At 39.2% G+C, this 26820-nt stretch overlaps 2 protein-coding genes across 2 annotated transcripts; both read left to right on the forward strand.

The window, feature by feature from the left end:
- The first annotated feature begins 1146 nt into the window (after window positions 1–1146).
- On the forward strand, window positions 1147–6516 carry txndc15 (thioredoxin domain containing 15). The gene is made up of 6 exons (XM_074610209.1): window positions 1147–1357; window positions 2571–2881; window positions 4367–4510; window positions 4962–5125; window positions 5788–5918; window positions 6174–6516. The coding sequence occupies exons 1-6, from the start codon at window positions 1273–1275 to the stop codon at window positions 6368–6370; spliced, it is 1032 nt and encodes a 343-aa protein (XP_074466310.1). The 5' UTR covers window positions 1147–1272; the 3' UTR covers window positions 6371–6516.
- A 2339-nt stretch (window positions 6517–8855) lies between these two features.
- LOC141752355 (pterin-4-alpha-carbinolamine dehydratase 2) lies at window positions 8856–25040 on the forward strand. Its single transcript, XM_074610210.1, has 4 exons — window positions 8856–9077; window positions 10218–10349; window positions 22520–22600; window positions 24802–25040. Exons 1-4 carry the CDS (start codon window positions 8964–8966, stop codon window positions 24895–24897), a joined length of 423 nt encoding a protein of 140 aa, XP_074466311.1. The 5' UTR covers window positions 8856–8963; the 3' UTR covers window positions 24898–25040.
- Window positions 25041–26820: the final 1780 nt, after the last annotated feature.

Consider the following 26820-nt stretch of genomic DNA (forward strand, 5'->3'; position numbering starts at 1 on the left):
TCATAAACATTTTGAAAAAAATATCATTCTAACAAAGATTGAGATATTACTCACTTTTAACAATCTTTTTTCGGAAGATGAAATTTACAATGAATTAGATTAATATCTTAGCAAAACATTATATCCATACAATGATATGGCTTAAAAGAATATCCTCCTTTTATACTTTTAAAGATACTGATTTTAAAACATATTTGACTATGATTGAAAATTCTAAATTGGCAAAAACTATTAGATTGTTTAGACATTTATTCCAATTTGTTGTTGTTGTTTTTATTTATTTTTTCCTTTCCTTACGTTTTTTTTGTTGTACAATGTATTTTATTTTTATATTATTTTTTATGCTGTAAAATATATTTGCTGAATTTTTTGTAATGAAACATGAACATGTTTATGTAACTATTGTATTGAACTTTCAAAAAATAAAAGTTTTAAATTGGCAAAAACTATTAGATTGTTTAGACATTTATTCCAATTTGTTGTTGTTGTTTTTATTTTAATTTTATTTTCCTTACATTTTATTTGTTGTATAATGTATTTTATTTTTATATTATTTTTCTATACTGTAAAATATATTCTTTGTAATGAAACATGAACAGGTTTATGTAACTATTGTATTGAACGTTCAAAAAATAAAAATGTTAAATTGGCAAAAACTATTAGATTGTTTAGACATTTATTCCAATTTGTTGTTGTTGTTTTTATCTATCTTTTCCTTTCCTTACGTTTTATTTGTTGTACAATGTATTTTATTTTTATATTATTTTTTATAGTGTAAAATATAGTTGCTGAATTTTTTGTAATGAAACATGAACATGTTTATGTAACTATTATATTGAACTTTCAAAAAATAAAAAATGTGAATTTGCATAAACTATTAGATTGTTTAGACATTTTAAATTTATTCCAATTTGTTGTTTTTATTTATCTTTTTATTTCCTTACATTGTATTTGTTGTAAAATGTATTTTATTTTTATATTATTTTTTTATACTTTAAAATATATTTTTTGTAATGAAACATGAACATGTTTATGTAATTATTGTATTAAACTTTCAAAAAAATAAAGTAAGAAAAAAAAAAAGACACACCGGAAGCTGTCTTACTTAATGGCCCGGAAGCAGAATCTCGAGGTGTAACATTTATTTTCCTCCGCCGGAGCTCGAAACATTCTTTCCTATGAGCCTAAAACCAGCAGCTCACATCGTATCAACCATCAACATGTCGTGATGACCGATCATAGGAGCACATAGCTAAATAAATAACAAACAATATGACGGGGATTTTTATTAAACTTACTTTATTATTCGCGTTATATCATTCAGATTGTTTGAGGTTTTCTGCTGTGACCGCTCAAGGTAAGAGACTGAGAGTTAATGCTCAACACTGTTATAACATTACTTAGATCATAACAACACATCTTAAACAACACAAACTGAACACAATAACCTTCATGAAGACAGGATTTATTACAGGGCTTTTGTGTTAGACTGAATTAGTTTTAGCTAGATGCACCTTTTATTAACTGGTAACTGAATGTACATGACTGATATTCAGACTGAATTACCTTTTAATTGCACTTAATTTGAATTACACAACACATTTGAGATATGAGTTGTGATTTAGATATCTAGACCTTTTCAGTGCACCTTCCTTTAGACTCACTCAGCAATTTTCATATAATACTAATAATCTTCATTTGTATAGCACCTTTCTGAACATAGTTTCAAAGTGCTTGCACAGATACAATGAAATACAGACAAAATAAAAACAACAATAAAAGAACAAAACATAAAGACCAAATAATGAGAAAACTAAAACCCGTAACCAGTGGTATCAAAATAATAAGTTACTACACATAAGCCAAAAGAGGACAATATAAGGTGTGGGAAATGGTGCACCAAGCTGTTGCCTTACGGAGTTAAAAAAAAGCCTTTTTATAAAAATGGGTTTTTAAAAGAGATTTAAAATTGGTAGTAGAGCTTGAGGTCCTGAGGTAGGCTGTTCCACAGTCTAGGGGCATTGATGGCAAAGGCCCTGCCACCCTTAGTCACCAGCCTAGACCTGGGAACAACCAGTAGAGCCAAGTCAGAGAACCTCAGGTTACGCGGTGGCACATAGGGTGTAAGGAGCTCAGTGATGTAGCTTGGTGCCAAACCATGCAGAGCTTTAAAAGTTAATAATAAAAGCTTAAAATCAATTCTAAATCTGCAGGTCAACCATTGAAGTGCAGCTAAAACCGGAGTGATGTGCTCAAATCTCCTCGTAACCATGATCAGTCTAGCAGCTGCATTTTGGACTAGTTGCAGGCAATGTATTGAAGTTTGGCTGAGACCGGAATAAAGGGCGTTGCAGTAGTCTAAAAGGGAGCAGATGAGAGCGTTGCCTACTCTATTGAGGTCAGGGGATTTTCATGGGAGGTAACTGTCAGTTTTTGGCAAAGAAAAGTAGATCTGTTATTAAAGGTAAGAGATAAAACTGCCAAAAAGCTTATTTTTAGAACTGTGGCGGTTTACACTATCGACAGCCGTGAGAGAAATGTCTTCTTTACTGAGCTTGATGTTTTTTCAGAGAGTGATGAGCTTGTGCTGTCAGAGGATGCCGTGTCCGACTTGGAGAACATCCCCAAGTTTGTGGAGTCAGAAGACCTGGACTCTCTACCGAAGAGGCAGTTCAAGACAGCCGAGATCGCAGATGCTGTGATGGGAACCGAAGCCCCCATCGACCCATCTGACATCGAGTCCCTTTTCCCCAAAAATGTGAAAGACTTCCAGTCGGGCTTCTCCCCGCCTTGTGATGAGAACAGTGCCCAGTGTGGTTCACCCACTCTGGCTGCTAAAGCAGAATCACTGGAGGAGAATAGTGACGAATCATCACAGCAGGTAACTCACTGGGAGGACTGTAACATGAGTAAGGGTTGTTGTAAATTGCAGCTTAAAGAGTAGGGTGAGGTATGAACATCTGATAAACAGCAACTGTGTGGAGCTGCCAAAGTGGCAGCAGATGATGATGAATTGCCAAATAGTTTGTAAATAGTAAAAAGTTAATTATGGGGAAGTCAAAGGGTGATTTCTGGATAGGAGAAAAATTAATGAAATATTATTTTCCATGTGTACTTGCTATTATTATTCTTGATTTATGCTTCAGAAGTGAAAATCATGCTGAAAAACTGCTTTAAAGGGTAACTTCAGTATTTTTCAGCCTGGACCCTATTTTCCCATGTTTTTATGTCTAAGTGACTGATAGGGACAACAATTTATGAAATTGGTCCAATATTGAGGGAGAACTCCGCAGACGGCAGCTGCTCACAGGCTGCAATATGATGCTATTGGGGCAAGCTGGCACCGCCATTTACGTCCACTAAAAGTGCTTGTTTTTTCCATGACAGGCTCTGATTGTTATTATAAGTGTCTGACAACATTATGGAAAGAGTCTCGCTCAAGGAGAATTCTCGTTCTGAAATTTGGCGAGTTGACGTGTTGCCGGAAGACAACGGTGGAATAGCTGGGCAGAGTTTGTTGTGTTGGAGTACAGTAAGCGTAGCTTAGTGTTATCTAAAAGATTTTCAATGTCATAGCTGAATATTTAGATGATTTCGACAATGGGGATGAGGTCTTTGAATTAAATGGCTGCTCGTATTTATTTGAGCCAGAGTATACGGATATTCAGATTTATACTTGGACACAATAACAAACCATTATATTTCACTGTAGGGTCCTTTCCATAATGTTGTCAGACACGTATAATAATAATCTGAGCATGTCTGTAGCAGAAACGTGCATTTTTAGTGAACGTAACGTTACATTTAGGCTGCTCACATGTCCTCGCAGCTCGTTTCGCAGCTGCCGGTTGCAGCGCTCTTCCTCAATATTGAACCAGTTTCAAAAATTGTTGTCCCATTAGTCACTTAGACACAACAACATGGGAAAATAGGATCCAGGTTGTGAAAAAGTTACCCTTTAAGCTTTGTCAGGGTTTAGATTAGAGCTGAAACGATTAGTCAATTAATCGATTAGTTATCTGCACTACTTAAGTGATAATCGATTAATGATTTAAGTATTTTTTGAAGCACAAACACAAATCATTCTCTGGTTACAGCTTCTCCTTATATGATAGTAACATGAATATCTTCAACTAATCAATGAATTGAAAAAGTAATGGTAGATTAATCAATAACGGAATTAAGTTAGCTATAGCCCTAGTTTAGATCTTATATTGTTATGTCATTCTGAAGTCTGGTTGTATAGAAGCATTTGATAAGTGCAGTAGTAGTAGTAGTAGTAGTAGTAGTAGTAGTAGTAGTAGTAGTAGTAGTAGTAGTAGTAGTAGTAGTGCAGAAGTTGACTTTTCTGGATGTTTACCCCCAGCTCATTCTTGACATGGTGCGTGCGGACACGCCAACTGATGAGCAGAACACCACAGAGACCGCCAAGACGTACAAGGTGAACTGTGATAAGAGGAACATCACAGAAGTGGACAGTTTCGCTGTGCAGGTCCTCAACGTTTCTCAGGTATTCATGCTGCCCTCTGAGGCTCTCTGGTTGAGGAGTACCATCAGCACTCTGAACATCTGAATGTAATTCCTGAATGTGTTCGTACATTTAACTTGAGACAACTCGGCGCTTAACATATTGAAATTGGCCATAGTTTTCCATAATTTTCTTCCAGTTGTGTATTGTTGTGTTAACAAATTAATTTTGAATTCATTGTAATAGGTGTTAAGCTAGACAGTTTTACTTTCTCCCAGACTTATGGAGGAACCAGGGAAACCTGTCATTAAGTGTTAGTCGCCCTCCAGTCGGAGTGCAACATGATTTTTAGTCTCGACTTTGTAAAAGATGTGATCCGACTATGCTGATAATTCCCATAAAACACAGTCAGTCTGTTTGTATTCCTCAAATAAAATGCCAGAGGAGAAGGATCCGTCCCTCAGTCTGTGTCCTTGTTCCTCTCCTCTCTCAGGACCTGATGGAGTTCCTGAATGCTAACAGCACCGAGTGCTCCGTGGTGCTGTTCTTCACCGCCTGGTGCCAGTTCTCAGCCAGCCTGGCTCCTCACTTCAATGCCCTGCCCCGAGTCTTTCCCAGCATGCACTTCATGGCACTGGATGCCTCGCAGCACAGCAGGTGAATGGTCATGACTTCTGGTATTAATGTGTTTTCACAAATAAAAAAAAGTTATGACGAGCAGTTCACTAATTATTTTACAAAAAGGATGTAAGCATTGTATTGATAAATTACAGCACCCTCATTCTCATCCCCCTCCCCCGTGCCGTGCATCGGCTTGTTCAGATGCTCTCCACATAGTTTTTATGTTCATACGGCTTATGATGCGCTGCACCGTACGGCACAGTTACGGTACACCGAAGAGTAAAATTTAGAAGTACCAGTACTGCGTACCGTTGAGTACCGGTTTGTAATATTCTGTCCCTCCTCATGCATGCAAATGTGTGTGAAAACATTGGAAACATCCTTGAATATAATGTAGATGAACACAGTGTCAATACTACAGCCTGAAAAACACCAGAGTTCAATCAGCACCCTAACCAAAACTGAGACTCGTGGGTACCCATAGAACCCATTTTCATTCACATATCATGAGGTCCACTAGCATGGCAAGTTAGTATAATATGGTTGGTACCGATGGATTCCTTAGGTTTTCTAGTTTATCGCGTTAACTTTGACAGCTCTATTCTTTATATCAGACCAGATCAGCAACTCAGATGAATATCTAGAACTAAATCATCATTTGTCATTCTTGTGTCTTGTCCATCTCCGTCTTTCACCAGCCTCTCCACGAGGTTTGGGACTGTGGCAGTGCCCAACATCCTGCTGTTCCAGGGGGCCAAACCCATGGCTCGCTTCAACCACACCGACAGAACGCTGGAGACGCTCACCTCCTTCATCGCCAACCAGACAGGTACGAACTGAGTATATACTGTATATATACACAATAAACAAAGTTAAAGATGAATTTGACTGATATCATTTTTTATTTTTTTTATTTACTGTAGATATCGCGATAATATCGTTATTGTGAATTCTTTTGGTCTAATCGTGTAGGGAAAATCTGATATCATGACAGCCCTATTTCAACTAGTAAAACTTTAAACTGTATTCCATCACTGCTCATCCAGCCTGTTGTAATTTCTGATAAACTCTTTATGTGCTCCAGGGTTTGAAGTTGGCCCCGACAAAAACGTGACGGATACAGACCACCTCGGCCCCCTCCCCAGCGTCCCGGTGAAGAGCATCGACTGGCTGCTGGTCTTCTCTGTCCTTTTCATCTCAGGCTTCATTACGTACGCCATCCTGCGGACAGACAGCATCCGCTGGCTCATACCGGGACAGGAGCACGAGCATCAGGACTGAAAACACACAGGCTGCAGGTCACTGGATTATTTGATAAACTATTTAGTCTGTTATTAAAATTAACAATTGCTAATTTGCTTATGTTTCAAGTGAACAAAATAAATGTATGTGAGCCGTTGTGATTTATAATAAAGAATGTAATGATTTGTAACTGTTAACATTTCAGGGCTTTTAGCTATGTTAGAGTCAACAGGCTTGTGTTTCTGTGTAGTTCTCTTCTATGCTTTTTATTAGATATTCTCTTGCAGTCATAATCCTGAAGTACAAAGTGCAAAAAAAAAAAAGCTGTGAGTTTGCTATGGAGAGGTAGGAGCAATATCACATAAAGGAAAAGCTGCAGAGGAGGGTAGTCCACTAATTTAAAAAAGACAAAAATAAGAATTTATCCACCTTTTTAAGCTGCCAGAAATGGTATACTTTAAATTATATAAACAATTTTTTTCCAGTAAGAATGTATACATTAAATGTCTAATTGATAACATTTTTATGTAGACAAATATTTAAAAAAAATAATACATCTACAGAGCCTTTAGAAAGGTGCTGAATAAAAGTGTATTTTTCCTGATGAAAATTATTATTGTGAATTAATAATTTAAAAATGTTGGCGGTTCAAAATTATTTTTTTGTGTATCTCTGTGGAAGATATCTGACTTTTGGTTCCCACTTCTAACAAGGCTTGTGAGCCAGTAGTAAATTGACGTTGATATCACGTGGTATCTCTGGGTCATCAGTTCCGAAATTCCCTACTAACATGCTATTTAGTACGCCAAAATAGTATGTGACATTATTTTAGTATGTCCGAAACCTTAGTACAACACTGCAATTTAACTGTATGCATAATATGTCACTTTGCTAGGCGTAGTATATATTTTTAATTATTTCAGACTTATATATTTTAACAAACTTGTTTTGGTCACATGAGGTTGGCACGGGTTACCATGGTTACACGTAAAGATACACATTTATTCACACAAAAGTATATTGAACATAGTACACATATTGGGTATGTAGTGCATGCATGTGTATGCCATTGGGAGAAAAAACAAACAGATTAATGGCTGAGATTGATGTTAAGTGCCCGACAATGCTATATCTAGTTGTTGAATGCTATCAATGTTATATCAATAGCACCTATTTTGTATAATTGTTTTCATGATCACTGATTGGAGGATCTTGTTTGCAAGACCTCCAAATATTACTACATGAAACACACTTTGGAGTTTTGTTTATTATATTATATACAACCAACCTCATATATAGATATATATATATACATACAGTATATACATATGTCTATCTACACGCGCATTCATATACATATCCACTTAGACACATTCACTTACACAATTATCTATTCTATTATACAGACAAAAAAGGACATATTTACATCTCTTTAGTTGACCTTTATCGACATTATTTATTCATTATTCATTATTCTGACATATATTCTGTTCTTTATTTCTATTAACATCCTTCTCCAGAACCCACTGATGTTTCAAAAACATTTTGAAACGTTCAGTGTTTAATTGCTGTGTCTTTATATAGCTATAAATATAAATGCTTTCCCCCATCATAATGATGATGTTGTTCAGGTCTTTTCCTTTTTCATCATCCCTTAAATCACCAAACATAATAGATAAAGGACAACTATAGAAATTTAATTTATAGACTGAGATCCACTTTTCAACTTTAATCCAAAATAATGCAACTTCCTTACAATACCAAGATAAACTAAAAAGCAATTTCTGAAGAAATTGCGGTGTGAATGCTAGATGCTGAAGAGCTTTAATCTGTATGAAGAAGGATACAGAATCAGAATCAAAAGATTATGAATCGGTAAATAAAAGTTGTAATTGAATGAAAAGCAGCTGAAGCCTTATAAAGTTAGTTCTGAGTTCCCTGTTAACAAAGTTACCTTCTGGGGCTTTTATTTTGAAAAACTAGGTGACTCCCTAGTTTCCTGTTAAAATACAAAAAGGGGAATTTTACCAAGCTCCAAACGAAGTTAAATATTTCAAAAAGTACAATTGGGATGAATGAAAGTTGAATAATAGCCCGAATCTATGGAAGATGTGGAACATTTTACAGTTTGAATGGAGTTTCTAGGTGAAAGTATGAATGAGCAGTGAAGAGTTGAAAATGCTTGAAAATGTTTAAATTCTGAACATTTCTTCCATTCATTTCAATGGAGAATTTTTGATGAATTATAGTTAATAATTCTGAAACTATGAAAGCTATGAAAGAGAAAAGTAATAGCCATCATGTCCTAATTGAGCTGCACGTTTTGATGTTTGAATGGAGTTTCTGTGTTGAAAAATGTGGAAGGAGAAGCGTTGCAAAAAAAAAAATAATAATACTTTTTTTTCGTAGTAGAAGAACATATGTTTTCCAGCATTCACACCAATGAATGTCTGACACTTTGGGAGTTTTCACCTTGACATAACCAGACTCCCATTGGAAAATGTGCTATTTTAGTCAGGCAGTAAGCAGAACAGCTATGGTAAAGTCATGTTTAAAGTGTGAGAGCACCGAGGGCAAGCAGAGAGCCGAAGAGGTGACAGGAGAGGTTTAAAAAGCTGACAAAGCTCTGGTTATGTCTGGGTTAATGTTTAGCCTAAGGACGAGCAGCTCATGGCCTTGCAAAAGTCTGTTCAGGCTGAGCAGTCTGCTGCGGCCTCAGCTCTCCAAGAACCACTCCTCTAAGATGGTGAGTGCTGCAGTGACAGGTTGTTTTTAGCATTATCAGCATGTATAAGCATCTTATCTATGTATTCCATAACAAGCTGGACTTATGTACATGATCTCATGAGACAAGCAAGAACTGTATGCACTGAAGTAGCAAGTGGCTATAGCCCCATGGAGGACGCACAAAAAAAAAAATCGTACGCCAGACTCTATTCGAAAATGTCTGAATTTAATGTCTACATGCATACTTGTAAAAATAACTCGTACTAAGCAACATTTTTGTGGCATATTTTACTTGCTTTGGAGCTTTTCTTCAATTCGGCTCAAATAAATTTGATGGATTTAACTCACAACTTGGCATTTAAACTTAATGAGTTGTGAGTCGCGCTCTTCTCTTTCCTCCAGATTAGGCAAAACGCTTTCAATTCTGTGCGCATTTTGCGATGTGATAAAGTTGAATATTTCGACATTAAGTTCTGTTGTGTTGATTTATTAATGAGCCGAATTGAAGAACAGGGTTGTAAGAAGTCACACAATATTTATATTCTTATTATTGTGAGTGTGAAAAGGAAATAAGCAAGCCGATATTAAACATACTCGGAATTACTAATGGAGTTTGGTGTGTGTGTGTTTTAATGTACAGATGGAGAATTCACGCTCAGTAATTATACAGCCAAATATACATATAAAATAAATGAATTTAACGTGCGGCCATTGCTTGTTTGGTTAATAATTAGGGTAGTTGCATTACTCATTTTCAGTGCTTGGCTGCCACCTTCAGGATGCAGCACTAATAGCACTCAGGTAACTCCCACAAATAATGTGACATCTGAACATAATAATGAAGCAAGCTTTACTTAAAATCTGTGGTTCCACTGTGGCAGTGAAGGCCTTAATATCACATCTGACCTTTGGATAGAAAAAGTGTTAAAAACAAACACCAAAAACCACAGTTAAAATGTCATTATACAGATGTGATATTGTTAAATAAGAATTATTTCCCTGATTTTAAAAGAAAAACAACAATTTATGCACACAGCAGCAGATTGAAAAGAGAGAATAAACACAGTGCTTATTCTACTGTGATAACTACGACAAGAGCAACAAAATTAAGTAGTACACATTGTTTTTTTTTTAATGTTTTGTGTGTGTTTGTCGCCAGTCGTCAGACTCCCACTGGCTCTCCCCTGCAGACCGGGACCAGCAGGTGATGGACCTCAGGGCCACAGGATGGGTGGAGGTGGAGGACCGCGATGCCATCTTCAAAGAGATGCACTTTAAAACCTTTAATCAGGTGTGTGTATGTAGATGTACTTCTGACATGTTGGAGTCAATGTTAGTTGACTTTAAGTTGAGAACATTTTTTGCAAATTGAGGTTGTTTTGTAACTTTTGCACACACAGTAAGGCTGATTTTAGTTTCCGTTAGGGCTGCACAATTAATCGATTTAATTAAATTAATTTTGTCCTAATCGCAATATGGCTGAAATGATGAATGATGTGAAAATTATAGGGTTGTCAATGGATTTAAATATTTAATAGTGATTAATCGCATGATTGTCCATAGTTAATTGCGATTAATAATACATTTGTTATCTGCTTAAAAATTTATTTGTCAAGTATTTAATACTCCTATCAACATGGGAGTGGACAAATATGCTTGCTTTATGCAAATGTGTGTATATATTTATTATTGGAAATCAATTAACAACACAAAACAATGACAAATATTGTTCAGAAACCCTCACAGGTACTGCATTTAGCATAAAAAATATGCTGAAATCATAACATGAAGCCCAACAGGCAACAACAGCTGTCAGTGTGTCAGTGTGCTGACTTGACTATGACTTGCCCCAAACTGTATGTGATTATCATAAAGTGGGCATGTCTGTAAAGGAGAGACTCGTGGGTACCCATAGAACCCATTTTCATTCACATATCAGGGGTCAGAGGTCAGAGGTCAAGGAACCCCTTTTGCAAATTGCCAAACCAAAATTTAGCGCAAGCTTAGAGCGTTATTTAACCTCCTTCACAACAAGCTAGTATGACATGGTTGGTAGCAATGGATTCCTTAGTTTTTTTAGTATCGATTGCTTTAAAGAAATTAGTGGCGTTAAAACGAATTTGCATTGACGCATTATTATATCGTTAACTTTGACAGCCCTAGCCAAAACACTGTTTTCCCCTAAACTTAACCAAGTGTTATTGTAGCCTAAACCTAAAGAAGCCTTTTTGTTTCTGTTCAGAATCTAACATTTTATTCACTTTTACAACGTATTAGAATGTGTTGCAAGTTTCGCTTTGACTTTTACAATGTAGTAGGCGTAGTAGGCCCCTAACGACCCACATCTATGGTGCTTATAGCGACCGATAACACCTATTTAATAGCCTGATAACAGTCGAATCGGGTGCAGCTGAAGCATGTTTTTGTTGTGAAAAGGATTTTCTACATTCTTCAGGGTCTACCTCTTCCGTGTAATAGTCCCGCCTCAATTAGTATTGCAAACATATTTAATGTTCTTGTTGCACTAGACAGGTGCGGTTTATCACAGCAAAGGAAATTTGCCACAGAAAAAAAAATTGCTCGCAATTTCCAGTGACTCTCAACAATGTCACACTTACTGTGACCTATGTGGCATCTCTACTACTTCTGGATGTAAAAAAGAGACACTAAAAGTTATGTTTTTTTTGGCAGAGCATTGGTAGCCAGCTTGCCTCAGCCGTGTAGTGAGCGAAGTAAACTGCAACATCTCAAGGCCACTTAGCGGACTTCCTCTAATCCTGTCGTTAGTTGTTTTAGCCCCTAAAATAGTCTGTTTTTACACTTCCCCGTGTTTGAAGTCGGGGGGCGAACGCTGACCTCCCCCATCTGCTCCTCCTGGCTCTAAAGCCTCTCCTCTTACCCCGACACGTCAGGCTGCATTACCCTGAGACACGCCAGGCGGCCAGTTGGCAGCAATTGGGGTTTCGATCAGAATGATTTCTTTCACAAACAATCAAATTGGTTAAAATGTTTCATCTGGTTCACAAACCACTAACAACCCCATCATTCCTTCTGGTAGATGTGCATTTTTTTTTTTTTCTTGCTCGTTGCCACCCCCCATCTCTGTCTTTGTCTGTCTCTCATTCCCATTCTGTGCCCCATGTTATTGGGGAATGAGCTCATGTTGTTCCAATTTTACATGCTGGCAACTCTCTCCGTCTTGTCTTTCTTTTTCACTCTTCTTTTATTCTCTCTCCAGCCACCGCCTCCGCTTCTCTGATGCATTTTCACAAACTCTCTAGCTCGTTTTTCATGGCTCTTCTTAAAGGGCTTTTTTTACCAGAGGGGAATGGAGATGAGGAGCGACACGCTGGCTGATTTCCATCCGCCACTTATCTGCGAGTGATGGGCTTGAGGAAATCAGATCCCAGAGAGTTTATAATGAGAATAACAAATCCCCTGTCTGTGAGTTGAAGCTCTTCCTCTTGTGGTCACTAGGCGGCAGTAGAGGCGTGTGTATGACTGTGTAAAGCCACAGTGGCAGTCTGTTGAAGTGGAGCTGAATACATGAGCCACTCAAAAAGAACATGACAGCTGGATTTTTGACTTTATTTTTCTTTGATTACGGCAAGTGGAAAGTGTTATGATGCTGTTGCAGCTCAGTAATTTATCTGCGGCATGTGGGTAAACTGTGCGTTGATAGTGGCAGGAGTCTGAGAAGTAACTGCGAGTTATTTTCCTCATCAACTCCAGTGACGTTTAATCAGGTTTGAGAGGCGAAATCCTCCGTCTGGAGTCGCTTTGGTCAGTGAGAATCCCTGCAATCATACGTGGAAACATCTCTGTGTGTCTTTTAATACTGTAAATTTAGGTTGGAGTTGTGCTTGTTTTTAAGTTGCAGTCACTGATCTTGTTTACGCATCGAGCTTTATATGTTATGTATGTTTACGGATGACCATCTGCTTTCCGTTTCGGCGGATGAAGTGGAAACATTCATGCGACACAAGTGAAATGGGTAGCCTCATAAGATGCAGTTTGTGTAGGAGAGGTGAGCTGCTGTGCATGCTCAACTGTTGTGTTGTGTTAGCTGAAGTTGACAACGATGGCATTCCATCTCTCCCCACAAATACTCAGTCATGCAGTGGTGAGGGCGGGAAAAAAAATCCCTCAAAAGCTGCATTTTGGGATGGAAAAATGGCTGGTTATAATCTCAAATCTCTCCTGCAAAGTGAACAAACCCCTCCTTTTAACTATAGAGACACTTTTAACCAGGTAAATGTCACTAAACAGTTTTTATTTATGGGTTAACCTAGCAGATGAGGGGGTCCAACAGTGAAGAGGTCATTTAGTTTTCCAGACATTCATAGATGAGTTTTTTAAGTTAGTCTGTCCTAGGGGCTGGTCGATATGACGATATATATCATCAAAATGATATAAAAATGTATATTATATATATTTTTCTATATCGTTTCTGTCGTGATATAGGCTTGGCAGTGTTGCCAGATTGGACTAGTTTCTGCCCAACTGGGCTACTTTTGATTATGTTGGGCTGGTAGATGAGCATTTGTGCTGCTTTTGTCAACATTAGGTGGGGTTTAGAAAATATTGTAAAAAAATATTACCAAACAAGCTGTCATTTTATGGTGAAAAACACCGATACAAAATAGGGATGCACCGATACCCATACCAGATCGGATATCGGTGACAATGGGGCCGATCTATTAAATTAAATTCTATGCTTATATACTTTACTTAGTTTAATTCCTGGTTACGTTTTGACCAATTTGTTGCTGCATTAAAAAGGTTTACACCTGAATTGTCATTCCTGATCAAGATTTTTTTGCCAAGTTGTTGGTGTACGATTCATTATTTTAATAACAAATAACAATTCAGTAAATTTATGTTATGTTATCAATGTATTTATTTGTTCCATTTTGTTTTACAAAGTTAGGGAAACAATGTTTAAGTCAAGCCTGATTATTCTTTACACATAAAAGAATGATCCCAGTCACTTCCACACAGCCAGCGAGGCATACAGCTTATTAATTGAACACTGGTATTGGATCGGTACTCGGTCGATACCCATCTGAAAAAGTCAAATCGGTGCATCCCTAATCAAAACGATATAAAAATGTATAACATATATATTTTTCTATATCGTTTCTATCGCGATATAGTCTAATGTTGGCCTCACGTACAAAACCATTCTAAATGTACACATTAAAATCAAGTATTAAACAGTATTTCCTTGTCAAATTAGCATTCATGAAAGGTGTTTTGAGTAAAAGGGATGTAAGCATTCATGAAAGTTATGGTTTTATAGGATGTATTAACCAATATGATGCATTATATTGTTACATTCTTAGTAAATATTTGCAGTATTCACTCAGTGGTTTATTCTTATAGGGGCTGTATTGCTGCATTAACCTCTCAGTGACTTCTGTACATGTTATCTATGTATAAGTTGAAAAGATGCATATTGAAAATCAGTTTGAAAGGGTCAGCAATCAGGCCTCCAGATATTTGAAAGACGTGGAGGGAGGTGAGTTCGTCAGCCTCATAAAGAGCACATAAATGTCACGGACTGATGCAGTAAAACTACACAAAGCTGTTTTAGAATCTGATTTCAGGTCATTTTAGAAAGCTACTCCGCATTAAAAGCGTTGCTAGGTTAAATACATAAAATAGCACTTGATTTTTTTTTAATAAATTCACAACATTTACACATTCGTGCAAAAACTAATGCAACAAAAGCTGAAAAGAATATGACACAAACTTTGAGACAAACAACACGCCAAAGTTGTGGTTAACCACGGACGATGACCGCATTACAAGCACCGGAAAAAGCTGCAGCGTCCACACAGCTTCTGGACTTAAGTTCCAATTTTGAGACTGAGGGGAGCGCTGCTGTGTCCCGACAGCTCCCTCCGCTGCGCTCTCGGAGGCTGATCCCCCTTTTTATATTCAGTCAGGGGCTCCCTCTCCACCAAATCTCCTTCAAGCCTCTGCCTCTCGTTACGGGCCTTGCTCTGCTTGTGTTGAATAAGTTGTCCTACAACTAAAACTGAGCCTCTGGGTAAACCAGACTCCCACAGCCATCCCCCTCCTGCTCCACACAGACACACACACACACACACCATACAGTTCATAAACTGACAATTCAATTTCACAGTTGAACAATTTATTTCTGTTTGTCGATTGACAAATACGTCGATTTTTGGTCAATTATCAAGTGAAAATGCTAAACATTTTCTACATTAGCGTGGTATTCTTTGAGTCATATTATTATAAAATCAATACTTTTGAATACGGATGGAATTATTAATTGAAAAATATAGTATGTTAGTATAGAGTGGTGCAGGAATGAGTCCGAAAACCTGTAAATGAGTTAGCATTTTAGCACTTCCGGTTCCCCCGTCTGAAAGTCAGGGTTTTTAGTTAGATGCATGAAATGAGGTCTGTGGTTAACACAAGCTGAAGAGATTTTAAAGTTTTGTTCTACGACATAAAATACGTCAGTAAATATCCCACTCGTGAATTTTGAAGCTTTTATATGTCTTAAAAAAGGTGGTTGCTAACAAGTGGCTAAACAAGACGTCATCATGCCGACTCGTCTGCCTTTACCGATGGAACAATCCCATCGGCTTTTTTGTCGAGGAAACCCAGGGCGATGCTAACTTCCCGGTTGGCCTACAAAAATACGTCATCCCTGCACAACTCTATTGGAAATAATCAGCCCTAACTCAATTAATTGTTCAATTAAAGTCTTTGTATGTTGTTCCCAGAGTTTCTTAACTATGGGATGGACGTGGTGAGTCGTGAGTTGTTTTAAAGAGTTGCTAACCCTCAAAGAGTTTAGTCAGTTTTAGTGTTATAAATAAACAGTTTCAGCAGCTTTTCCACCCTGACAAAAATCTAACTCTGCCGGAAACACGAGTGGTAATTTTCTGGCATGAAAATGTCTAAAATTGTTGACTTTAGATAATCAGCCTTTAAAACTCCATATCTAAACCCTAATATTTACACACACATGCATACGTAATCAACCTACACAAGCGCTCGCACTGTATCCCTTACTCCCAGCGAGAGGCCGGTTAATCGGCTCAGCGGTGTTCAGTTCCCACCTCCGTCTCCAAAATGGAACTCTCTCCGGGAACTGGAGGCATTTCTCTCATGTTGTGAAAATGGCTGCAGGGAAGCAGCGAGGTGTGGCGCCCAAGCGGAGGTGGTTAGATAATCTGGCTATCAGTCGCTGTGTAAGCTAAGATGGCCCTGACGTCTGCTGTCCTTTGACGAGCCCAATGTCTTTTTAAGCCCTTGCTGGTAACCCTGCAGTTAATGAGGGGGTTTGCATAAATTGGCCTTAACGCCATGCCTGAGCATTACATGACACAAATAGGAGCTGACTTGCGTGAACGCTTGTTACACAGGATATTAGTCACTTAATGAGTGTTCACAGCGTGTATCACCTTTGTCGGGGTATCAAATTGAAGCTCTTCTGTGTTTCTCAACTTTAAGATTATGATGTGACACACGCCCAGCAGAGCTCTCTGCACTGCATGAAAGAACCTCAGCGCCTGGCAGCTTTGCTTCCAAATTATTCAATATTTTGCTTTAAGTTACATGTCAACTTAGCGGGCAGCCTTGTCCGGCCAGCTGGAAGCCTGTGAAGAGCTGTTTGGGAAAGCAGAGAAATGAGACATAAGAGGTGTGGTCGTCATCATCATGACCACCGCCGTTCAGTTCACAGCGTTCTTGCCTTTCACTGCGGAGGAGCGAAGGTTTTCCAGGGGGCTGACGCGGGTGATGATGGGGCTCGCTGGGTAATCATCGGGTAGTCGTGGTGGTGTGTAATGGAGGAGAGCGGCTTGTCTTCATGTGTGTCGACACATACTTGTGTGTATGCTGAGGAGGTTTGCATATGTGCATTCATACATGCATCAGTGTGCATGTGTGAGGCTAGTAAGAGTAGGCGCAATCTGCATGCACTTAGTCCTGGCAAGACAGAGCAGGCGTTTCTAAGCCCCTGGACCGCGCAGCGGTGGAAAACCGATCTGTAAATAACAGACACATGTGTTTGAAACTGAGTCCTGTATTCCAGCCCACGGCCGCAATGAGAGAGAGAACACCACTCTGCGCCGACGTCAAATTGTCTCATCCAGTGTTGTATGACAATCATGCCGTAATAGCACCAAATCGGCTCCTCAAAAGCGGGTGCGCGGGGAAAGGGGCATGGCGGGGGTCTACCGTCGGGTGTTTCTGATTATTTGAGATGGGGGCCTGCATAATGTCATGTCAAATTGTCTGAGTCTGACAGCTACAGCTTGTTGGGCCAGTTGGAGGGAACGGCTGGCTGGCTGAACGGCTGGCTGGCTGACCTGTTGGCTCGAGAAGTGTGGCCCGGACAATACAAATGGGGTAAACAAAGCACTTTGAGAGGGAGAGTCCTTGACCTGTGTTGACATAAGACCTCAGCTGGGAGTTGACGGTTGGTTTTATTTCCTTGTTTGGCCCAAGTGGAGGGCGTTGAGATGACCTACAGGTGACAGACAGGCTTTGCACCACCACTTCGCCAGTATTGTGTCCTGCTACTCTCCTTACTGCCCCCGAGGGACCACCACCTGTGAGAGAAGGGCGATGTAGGGCGCGATTTTTCAGGCCTTTTCAGGATATTTGGACATTCAACTCCAATTCATTTGTAGTGGGAGATTACCTTGCTTTTTTTCTTGTACACGAAGCGTTTTCTCTCAGGGTTCATGTTGCATACGGGCTGAACTTGTCATCTTCTGTTTCACATTCCTCCTTTCCTTTAAATTACATTTCGCTCTGTGGTTCGTTTGCACATCAATGAGGTCTAAACGTGGACGTGTAACTTTTCGGGAAGTGTGACACTCCGCTTGATAGAAGCAGAGCGGCCCGCGTTTTCTGCAGCGCTTTGAAGTTTGGATAATGAGTATAAGCTCTGGTTGGGGGTTGGTTCGCTGTCAATTCAATGGATTCAAAATGCAAATAAAAAACACACTTATAATACAGCATTTGTTCTTAATCATTGGCAAACTTCTACATGCCATGAGTTCGCTTTGGAAGAAAAATCGACTTCTTGAATTAAAACTGAATCGAAGTGAATTATTCGTCCAGACTACAAGTTCCTCCTTCTGCCAAGCTCGGAAATCTGTGGAAACGCATCATACAGATGTGACTGCAGATGTTTGCAGACCCGTCGTAATGCAAGTGAATCTACAACTGTGTTATTGTGATAATGTTGCTTTAAAGTGGTGTGACCCAGTTGGCAGACATGTAGTGTTAAAAGGGATCCTCCCTGTATTTAAGAGAGAAGTACACCCATTATTCACACATGCTGATCAAGGCCAGGAGCCTGAAAACATCTCCAGCGGGAATAAATATGAAACTCCTCCAGTAAAATGAAACCCTATATTCAGCTTTTCAACTGCTAGCCAAAATCCTCAAATTCATCCAAGAAATTAAATGCGAACTACGTAGAGCTCGACTGATTTTTGAGGCTGATATTGATATTTTTCACTTTCTACCAAACGCATAACATAACCAAACCAGTTTTGATAAGGATCCCTCAAGATTCATATTAAATTTCGAGCAAGAAGTGTACTGAACGCATTGAGTATTCTACAGCCAGGTTTCCATCCAAATGTCTCTCAAATTTAAACCGAATTTCGAGAAATTCTGCGAAAGAAAATGTGAATGAAGGCTCGTTTTTATCCACTACTGCTATGCGATTTAATTAATCGAGATAAGCAGTAGGTGGCGCTAATTCTCCACTCGGAAAACCATTACACCACTGCAGAAGAAGAGATGACATAATTAAAATAAAATAAAAAAAATAATAATCATTTAAAAAAATCCCACAATGCAATGCAGTAGTGACGACAACGTCCATGACAGACGTTGATGGACAGCTCTGTTACATCAATAACACTTCAATTTAAGTGTAAGTATAAGACTTCACTATGTTAGGTGTAATATATATTTTAAATTTATTCAGACTTTGAGTCTCGCAAACCGTCGTTTTGGTCACATGAGGTTGGCACGGGTTGCCATGGTTACACATCTCCAACCAGCAAGGAGGCTCTCAGGAAGTGACGACGTAAATTGCAGCTCAGTGCGTCCGAAAAAATACGTACTACTGTTTGTTCACACAAAAATATGTTGAACGATAGTACACATATTGAGTACGTAGTGCATGGTATGTGATTTCGGATGAAGCCGTAGGCTAATCCATGACAAAATGTTTCCTTCCAAACGTAATTGAGAAAACAATTTAGTTGTACGGGAACGTCATTTTTCGGAGACAGGGCTGCACAGCAATGTGCATCTGGTGCCAATGATGGTGGTGAAAATAAATAGAAATTATTGATTTTAAATGTTAAAAACCTGTCTTCGCGCATATTCTCAGCCCACGTTTGGCCAATCAATGGGGTGTTGAAATGCCAGGGGGATGAGTTTTTGTTCCGTAACAGAGTCCAGGCTGGAAAGTGAGGTTTTGAAAGAACATGATGTTTTGAAATGGGACAATGCGCAGGAACCTTTAAGTGTTCACACAGAATCCTTTTACCCGTCACTCAATGTTCCTCGGCAGCAGCTTAGGCCGAGCTCGGCCCTGAGAGAGAGACGACATGTTTGGACAACACCTGACATGACAGGCTGCTTAGCCATCTCCATTAGAGTCAATGAGAACTGAGAAAAAGCAGACTGCCTCGGTCTCCAAATTGGTGCCAGTGGGGTCAAGTTGCAGGAATATGCCAATTACTTAAATTGATCAGGAGACGGTTTCCTTGATAACCAATTTGATCAAGCTGCTGATCGTGTTACACACGTCGCGCTGCTCGGGCACTGAACAGGACGTCTCCGAAAATTGGTTACAACACACTAAAAAGGCTAATTTCTTCTGCGAGAGTAATTCTGTTTCGTCATGTCAGGTGGTGGACGGGACCGCAGCCATGGCCTGTAAACAATGGCGTTTCAGTTGATTTAATTAGGCAGGGAGGAAGTATTTAGGGGCTTAATTGAGATTGCAGTGGGAAATTGCTCTGAAATAGGTCTACCTGATTTTTTTTTTCTCCTCTGTTCACAGTGGGCATGACGAGGGATTTCACTCTCCTCTTTGTAGATAATTAGAATAACCATAATCACTCCCTGGATGGCCTGTGATTGGAGAGAGCCATTTGCCGAACTTGAAATATGAAGAGTGTGTATGTTTCGGAGTGTGTGCCTGCGTGCTGTCTGCTCCTTACGTGGGTGTGGAAGTATGCACATACATGCCTTCATGTTTTCAACATGCACAGAGACGCCGTCTTGTGCTTCTCTCTGCCTCAGATGGCAGCATTGCTCCTTGTGCTGTACGTTCCTGCCGCTACAGGTTTTTAGGGCTGCACCCAACAGTTATTTTATGTAATGTAAATGTAAATTATTTTGTGTGTTATTATGTTATTTATTATTTTCATTGTCGATTAATCTGTTGATTATTTTCTCGATTAATCAAGTGTGAGGCATTGTGCAAAACCGTTTTTGTAGACCAAGCTTAAATACAGTCGGAACATGTTGCCAATAATTAGATAACTTTTGAATAACTCAATAACTCGTCAAATACAATAAAATAAGTGCAGTAAAAACAACAGAACAGAGCATTATTCATTTATCTAATACAACCTCAAAAGAGGGAGACCATTTTACATAACTGACTAAAGTATCATTATAATAAAGAGTAAAACATGTTTAAATTTCATAACTTTAAATCATTATTATATCAGAGTAGGGCTGCAACTAATGATAATTTTCATTGTTGATTAATCTGTCGATTATTTTCTCAATTAATCAATTAGTTGTATGATTTATAAAATGTCAGAAAATGGTGAAAAATGTCGATCAGTGTTTCCCAAAGCCCAAGATGACATCCTCAAATGTCTTGTTTTGACCACAACTCAAAGATATTCAGTTTACTGTCATAGAGGAGTAAAGAAACCAGAAAATATTCACATTTAAAAAGCTGGATTCAGAGAATTTTTACTTCTTTTTTTCTTAAAAAATTATCAAAATAGTTGCCGATATAATTTAATAGTTGACAACTAATCGATTAATCGTTGCAGCTCTAAATGTTTTCCTAATTTCTTTTACAGCTGCAACAATTAGTCGATTAATTGGTAGCCAGAAAATCAATCAGCTTTGAATTATTTTGATAATCAATTAATCATCTTTAGTAATTTTTTGGACCGTTTGTCGGACAAAACAAGACAATTGAAGACGCCACCGTGGGCTTTGAGAAATTGTGATGGTCATTCTTCACCATTTTCTGCCATTTTTGTAAACCAAATCATAATCGATTAATCAAGATAATAATATAACCGACTGATTAATCTATAATGAAAATAATTGTTATCTTTATTATTAGCAAAAGTTGAATCAATGTTGCTGGGTTTCTGCATTTGTTGTGATGGAGCTTTATAATCTTGTAAGATGTTTTTTAATAGTTTCACTAAATGATAACGTGTATATTGTTGAACAATTATTTATAAATTGTATTTTTGCAATCAATCCCATGGGAGCCACCGGCCAGGTTGTTCTTCAGTGATTCATTTCTTTTGTAATAATACATTTCAGCTAATAATTCAGACTAATATTATTTTGATCCCGTTAGAATTTCGTCATGAATCACACATATGTTTGTCAATTTAAAACATAATTTCGCAAGTCAAGAAAGTCTCAGACTGTCGTAGGTTTGTCGTAGTATCATCTAGTTTTGTGTGAAACCGCTCAGTGAACTACATCTCTCGTCTCGCAAAATATACGTCACCAACACTAGCTAGCTATGACCACGCACAAATGAAACGTTATCATACCTGATGTGTTTTATCCAGCGACTCCTGGTCTTTTTTATCAGCCGGGAAGAGAAAGAATGAGCGAGGCCCGTTGCTCGTCTGAGTACATCCCAGTACGAAACACACAGGCATCGTAGCTTCAGTGAGAGAGATGTCACATGCGCGACTTTTGGGTGTGTATTCTTTCTAGTTACGTATTTTCACCGTCTTATACTTCCAACAGTTTTATAACAAACTGAGACTTTCTTGACTTGCAAAATTATGTTTTAAATTGACAAACATATGTGTGATCATCAAACCAGATAAAAAAAATATTAGTCTCTTATTAGTAGTATGTCTACCGTTCATATTTTTTCAGAAATAAGGTCCCACGGTGATCCACCGGAAGGGGCGGGACTTCGCCTCTCTGTATGCTCTATTTAGGAGGATGTAGGTTTTGGTGCTGTTTAACTGTTTTGCTTTATTTTGAAAGTTGCTTCTAATATTTTGTCCACCCCATTCATATTAATGAGGGTAGACAGGACTAAATACTCACAGAAAGAATTACACAAAGAAGCTTTTTTTATGGTAACAACTATGCACCATATGCTGAGCTGTTTTTGATTGACAGATGATTTTTTTTCTTTCTATCCAGGCATTTGGCTTCATGTCGCGAGTGGCTCTGCAGGCAGAGAAGATGAACCATCACCCAGAATGGTTCAACGTTTATAATAAGGTAATAACTTTCTCCACATTATGGCCCAAATCACAATTTGTAATAGTGATTGAGGAGTCACTTACAGCGCTGCATTTGTTTAGTATCCATTACAGAAATCGCGGCTTGCGGAATCAAACGGTGTTATCACGGCTACGTGTTTGAGTTACTGCCATATTTGCAATGCTACGGTTGGCTTATGACAAATTGCAGACACACCGAGATCAATCAACCCTGGATAAAGTCAGATTTTTTCATGTCAAACAATCCTTGCTGGTTCTGGAGAGCTCTCCACTCAAAGCCTGAAACACACTCCCGTTAGTCAGAACGACGAAAAAACGCAGTAGCTTCACACTCTAATCCCATCGTTTTTCTTGTGAAAAGCTCTGCAAATATCTCTACCTCCCCTCCACAACCCCAACGCTCGCGCACACTCTCACTTTCCCTGCCTCAGAAATAAAGTAGTGGTTGATATGACAAACCCAGTCCCTGAAAATCTCTCAGCATTAGGCTGTAGCCACTGAGTTACTATGTGGTGGACCGGGCCGCTCTGACAGGAATGCTGCTCCTAATCCACTCTTTATTAAAGTGGCTGTAGAACGGTGCTACAGGTCTCTGGGCCCCCACAGCACTTTCCACCAGGCACTTACACATAAATCCCACTCCGACTGAGCTTCGGCCTCGACAAAATAGATGCTGTATACTGCGCCGCTGCTAATATTCTATTAATATCCATTCATGTTCTGTTCTGTTTTATTGGCTCTCAATATTAAGATGTGAGTTTACAAACATTCCATTCTGGGTGGGAGCTGCTCTCCAGGGAGTAACCACATTGGTTGAGTAAAATCTCAATGGGTGCACCCTGCTGACATCCACTGAATTCATCACATGTCCTGCCAAATAATGAGACAATATCTGCAGCCCGTTCTCATTCCCAGGGCGTCAACTACCGAGGCTTTGTCACGGCCATTGCTGTTTGATACCGCCGCACAAGGCACCCTTTAGCAGCGGTAGGATATGCACCACTACAATGTAAACCCATCCGCAGTAACAGTAAACGCACAGGGAAAGTGCGCCGGGAGTGTGGTGACGTAGTTTAAAGAGGGAAAGAGACAAACAGAGCGGACGGAGGGAAGGTGGAGGGGTCCAACAATAAAAGACGTTCATCCAGGAGACTGCTGTTTGTGTCAACGTCAAGTCATAATTCCACTGTAAAAACGTAGTGATTTTAAGCCCAACCATGTTGTTTTTTTCCTAAACCTGACTAAGTGGTTTTGTTGCCTAAACCTAAGCAAGGGTTTTAGTTTAAGTCACAACGTTAAGCACGTGTTTACTGCGACTGAAAAGTGACCTGATGTGATGAGTTGGGATGAACGTGTCGATATCTTATACTCTATTTGGATCAAGGCTTAAAGAAATAGTTCGACATTTTTGGGAACATGCTTATTCACTTTCTTTCCAAAATCAAATCAAAACCAGAAGATCGATGTCAATCTCCTGTCTGCGTGTTAAATATAGAGCTGGAGTCAGCATGTGGCTAGTTTAGTTTAGCTTAGCATAAAGACTGGAAACAGGAGAAACAGCTAGCCTGGCTCTGTCCAAAGTTTACAAAAGAATACCTGCCAACACCTCTAAAGCTAAACAGAAATGTACAATTTGTGGTTTTAGGGGGAGTTGTGTAACCTGACCCGTCAGGTGGTTTGTTACACAGAACCATCTGAGAAGCCGTCAATGGAAACTGTTTATAAAAGAGCAGGCACTTTCAAAAAATACTTGGCAGGGGATTGGATGAACCGTCTGTCAATCAAACTCTTGCCGAAGCCGGTCAGGAGAAGAACGAAAACATCTTTTCCATCGAGAAATTATATTTTGAAAGTATTTATGAAACGTATTTTTGGTTCAGAAACATCGCCATTCAACGTATCCGTGGTTTGCAGTTGCCAACAATGGGTCAAAAAACACCAGACTTTCGCCCAGGAGACCGGTGTTTGTACCCCGTGTGAAACCAGATGTCAACGTTGATTTATTTGTCACATAACTTCCATACTTCAGTAACGCCCCATCCGTAGTTATTTTAACCTAAACCATGATCTTTTTCCAATCTCAATTGGACAATTGGATAACAAACACTTTGTAAAACTATGATTACAGCACTAATTATTCATTTTTGCTTGACTTGGTTTTGCTTTGTGATTGCATACAATGTGTATGTGTCCTCACAGGTCCACATTACACTGACTACACATGACTGTGGAGGGCTGTCAAAACGCGACATCAAAATGGCCAAGTTTATCGACAAAATTGCTCTTACAATGTAATGTCTTTGTCTTCAATCAGAAAGTCTCTCTGCTTTCAGTCACAACTCCTGTTTGTCCTCCATAAAATCTGTGAAAGTGTGTGTTTGTATTTTATTTGCAGCATATTTTGTACAAGCTTTCTCTAAGAATAAAACTTTGATTCTATGAAACGGTGTTGTCTGTTATTTAAAAACAAGGTAACGCTGCACTGACTCTTGAATAAGATGACATTTCTAAGGCGTTGGAGAAAGTCTTGCTCTGTGGTTTAGATTCAGGATTTGATCACTAACTGAACCTGGCAGATTTGATTTCGTTGTGTGTGTCACTGAGTGGTTTTCTTGTTTTCAGCAGTGTTTATTTTCACACTAAAATGGAGCGTAATTGCTCTGCAGCAGACCCACTCTGTCCCATACTTGCAAACGATCCAGGAGATACTTTTCCCCATCAGTCCTCCACCAGACCACATGTTCTCCTTTTGGCCACGGAGAGAGGAGCAAAATGAGGAAGGGGTCAAAGTCAGTAGGAGGGGGATTTATGTGATTTACGGTTTGGTAAGGGATGAGTCAGACAGGGCTGCTGTGTTTTCCTGACTGGATCGCCATCAGGAGGAGATCAGCAAAGAGAAAATAGTGTAATAAAAGCCGAATCAGTAGAACTATGTTCACGCTGCCAACCTGTAGCAAAAAGCCTCTTTCTCCGTCCTCTCTTGTGCTCTGTACTTTAAACCTGGAGAAGGGAAGTTAATGTACTGTATGTATGATTTATCTACAGTGTATGCCCTGAGGCAAGATGCTGAACACCTCAAGTGATCTGTTAGGTGGTTGTGGTTGCTCCAAATCCGTGAATTGTTCCTAAACAATGAGTAATAATTATCCTTAGTCAGCCTTTCCTGATCAGGTCAAGGTGTAAAACAAAAAAAAAGTGCACTTATGCACCTTTTTTTGCAGAGATTTAGATGAGCAGATCGATACAACTCGCATGTCTGTATGGTAAATATGAAGCTACGGCCAGCAGGCATTTAGCTTAGCTTAGCACAAAGACTGGGAGCGGAGGGAAACAGCTAGCCAGGCTGTCCAAAGGTAACAAAATCTGCCCGCCAGCAGCTGTAAAGCTCACTAATTAACACATTATATCTTGTCTGTTTAATCAGTAAAAGAAAGTGTGTAACTGGGGTTATGTGCTGGACTGTTTGGCCTCATCACCATGAAGTTGCCAGGCAACCAGCAGAGCCTCTAGGAAGTTACTGCGCCAGTCCAAGAAATGGTGCGGTGTTGTGTTGAAGTCTGTTTCCCTGTCGATATGTGCTTCTCCTTACTTTAACCTGACCCCAGGCAGTTATGTCTGCTACACCTAACCATAACCTAGTCTAAGACTTGACCGCTGTGGACGGGGGCGCAACAGAGAAACATCATTCTAAACAGGAGGGAAACACTATTTGATCATCATTTGTCATAAGAATAGCTGGATCATATCATATTTCATAAAACTGTACGTAACCTACGCTTGACTGTTGCTGCTAAAGCTCAATTTTCTGTTTCTTTTAGGCCTCGACTAACATGGTAACTTGAACCTTATGGGCTATACACTGGCTGCATTTACATTAGATTAAATAATTTGTCAAATTTTCACAGTTTCGCCTTTTTACAGTGAAGGCCATCCCGGCCCACACACATGCTGGCGAGGTTAAAGCACAAAGTGAGATACATATCCTATTGCAAAGATGATTTGTGAGCACTTAACCCCTTGTTCATTCATCTGTATAGTCAAGTTCGGACCAAAATTAGAGAACCGTTGCATCTGTTGTGTATTAAATCGCACAACACTGACCCACACAGTCTGACTGCTTTTCTGTGCAGGAAGACAACTGCAAGGCTGGAAAACAATACGAGGCATTTCAAGTCTTTTTAATGGTACTGACACAAACCACCTCACCACTGTACTGTA

This window comes from Sebastes fasciatus, chromosome 16, assembly GCF_043250625.1.
Source record: "Sebastes fasciatus isolate fSebFas1 chromosome 16, fSebFas1.pri, whole genome shotgun sequence".
NCBI lineage: Eukaryota > Metazoa > Chordata > Actinopteri > Perciformes > Sebastidae > Sebastes > Sebastes fasciatus.

What these genes read in the sequence shown, in the direction of transcription:
- txndc15 (XM_074610209.1), top strand. Translation starts at nt 1,273, where the DNA reads ATGACGGGGATTTTTATTAAACTTACTTTATTATTCGCGTTATATCAT. An exon ending in GTGACGAATCATCACAGCAG is followed by an intron (nt 2,882 to 4,366) that starts GTAACTCACTGG and finishes GTTTACCCCCAG; the next exon opens with CTCATTCTTGACATGGTGCG. An exon ending in GATGCCTCGCAGCACAGCAG is followed by an intron (nt 5,126 to 5,787) that starts GTGAATGGTCAT and finishes GTCTTTCACCAG; the next exon opens with CCTCTCCACGAGGTTTGGGA.
- LOC141752355 (XM_074610210.1), top strand. Translation starts at nt 8,964, where the DNA reads ATGTCTGGGTTAATGTTTAGCCTAAGGACGAGCAGCTCATGGCCTTGC. An exon ending in AGAACCACTCCTCTAAGATG is followed by an intron (nt 9,078 to 10,217) that starts GTGAGTGCTGCA and finishes GTTTGTCGCCAG; the next exon opens with TCGTCAGACTCCCACTGGCT. An exon ending in ACTTTAAAACCTTTAATCAG is followed by an intron (nt 10,350 to 22,519) that starts GTGTGTGTATGT and finishes CTTTCTATCCAG; the next exon opens with GCATTTGGCTTCATGTCGCG.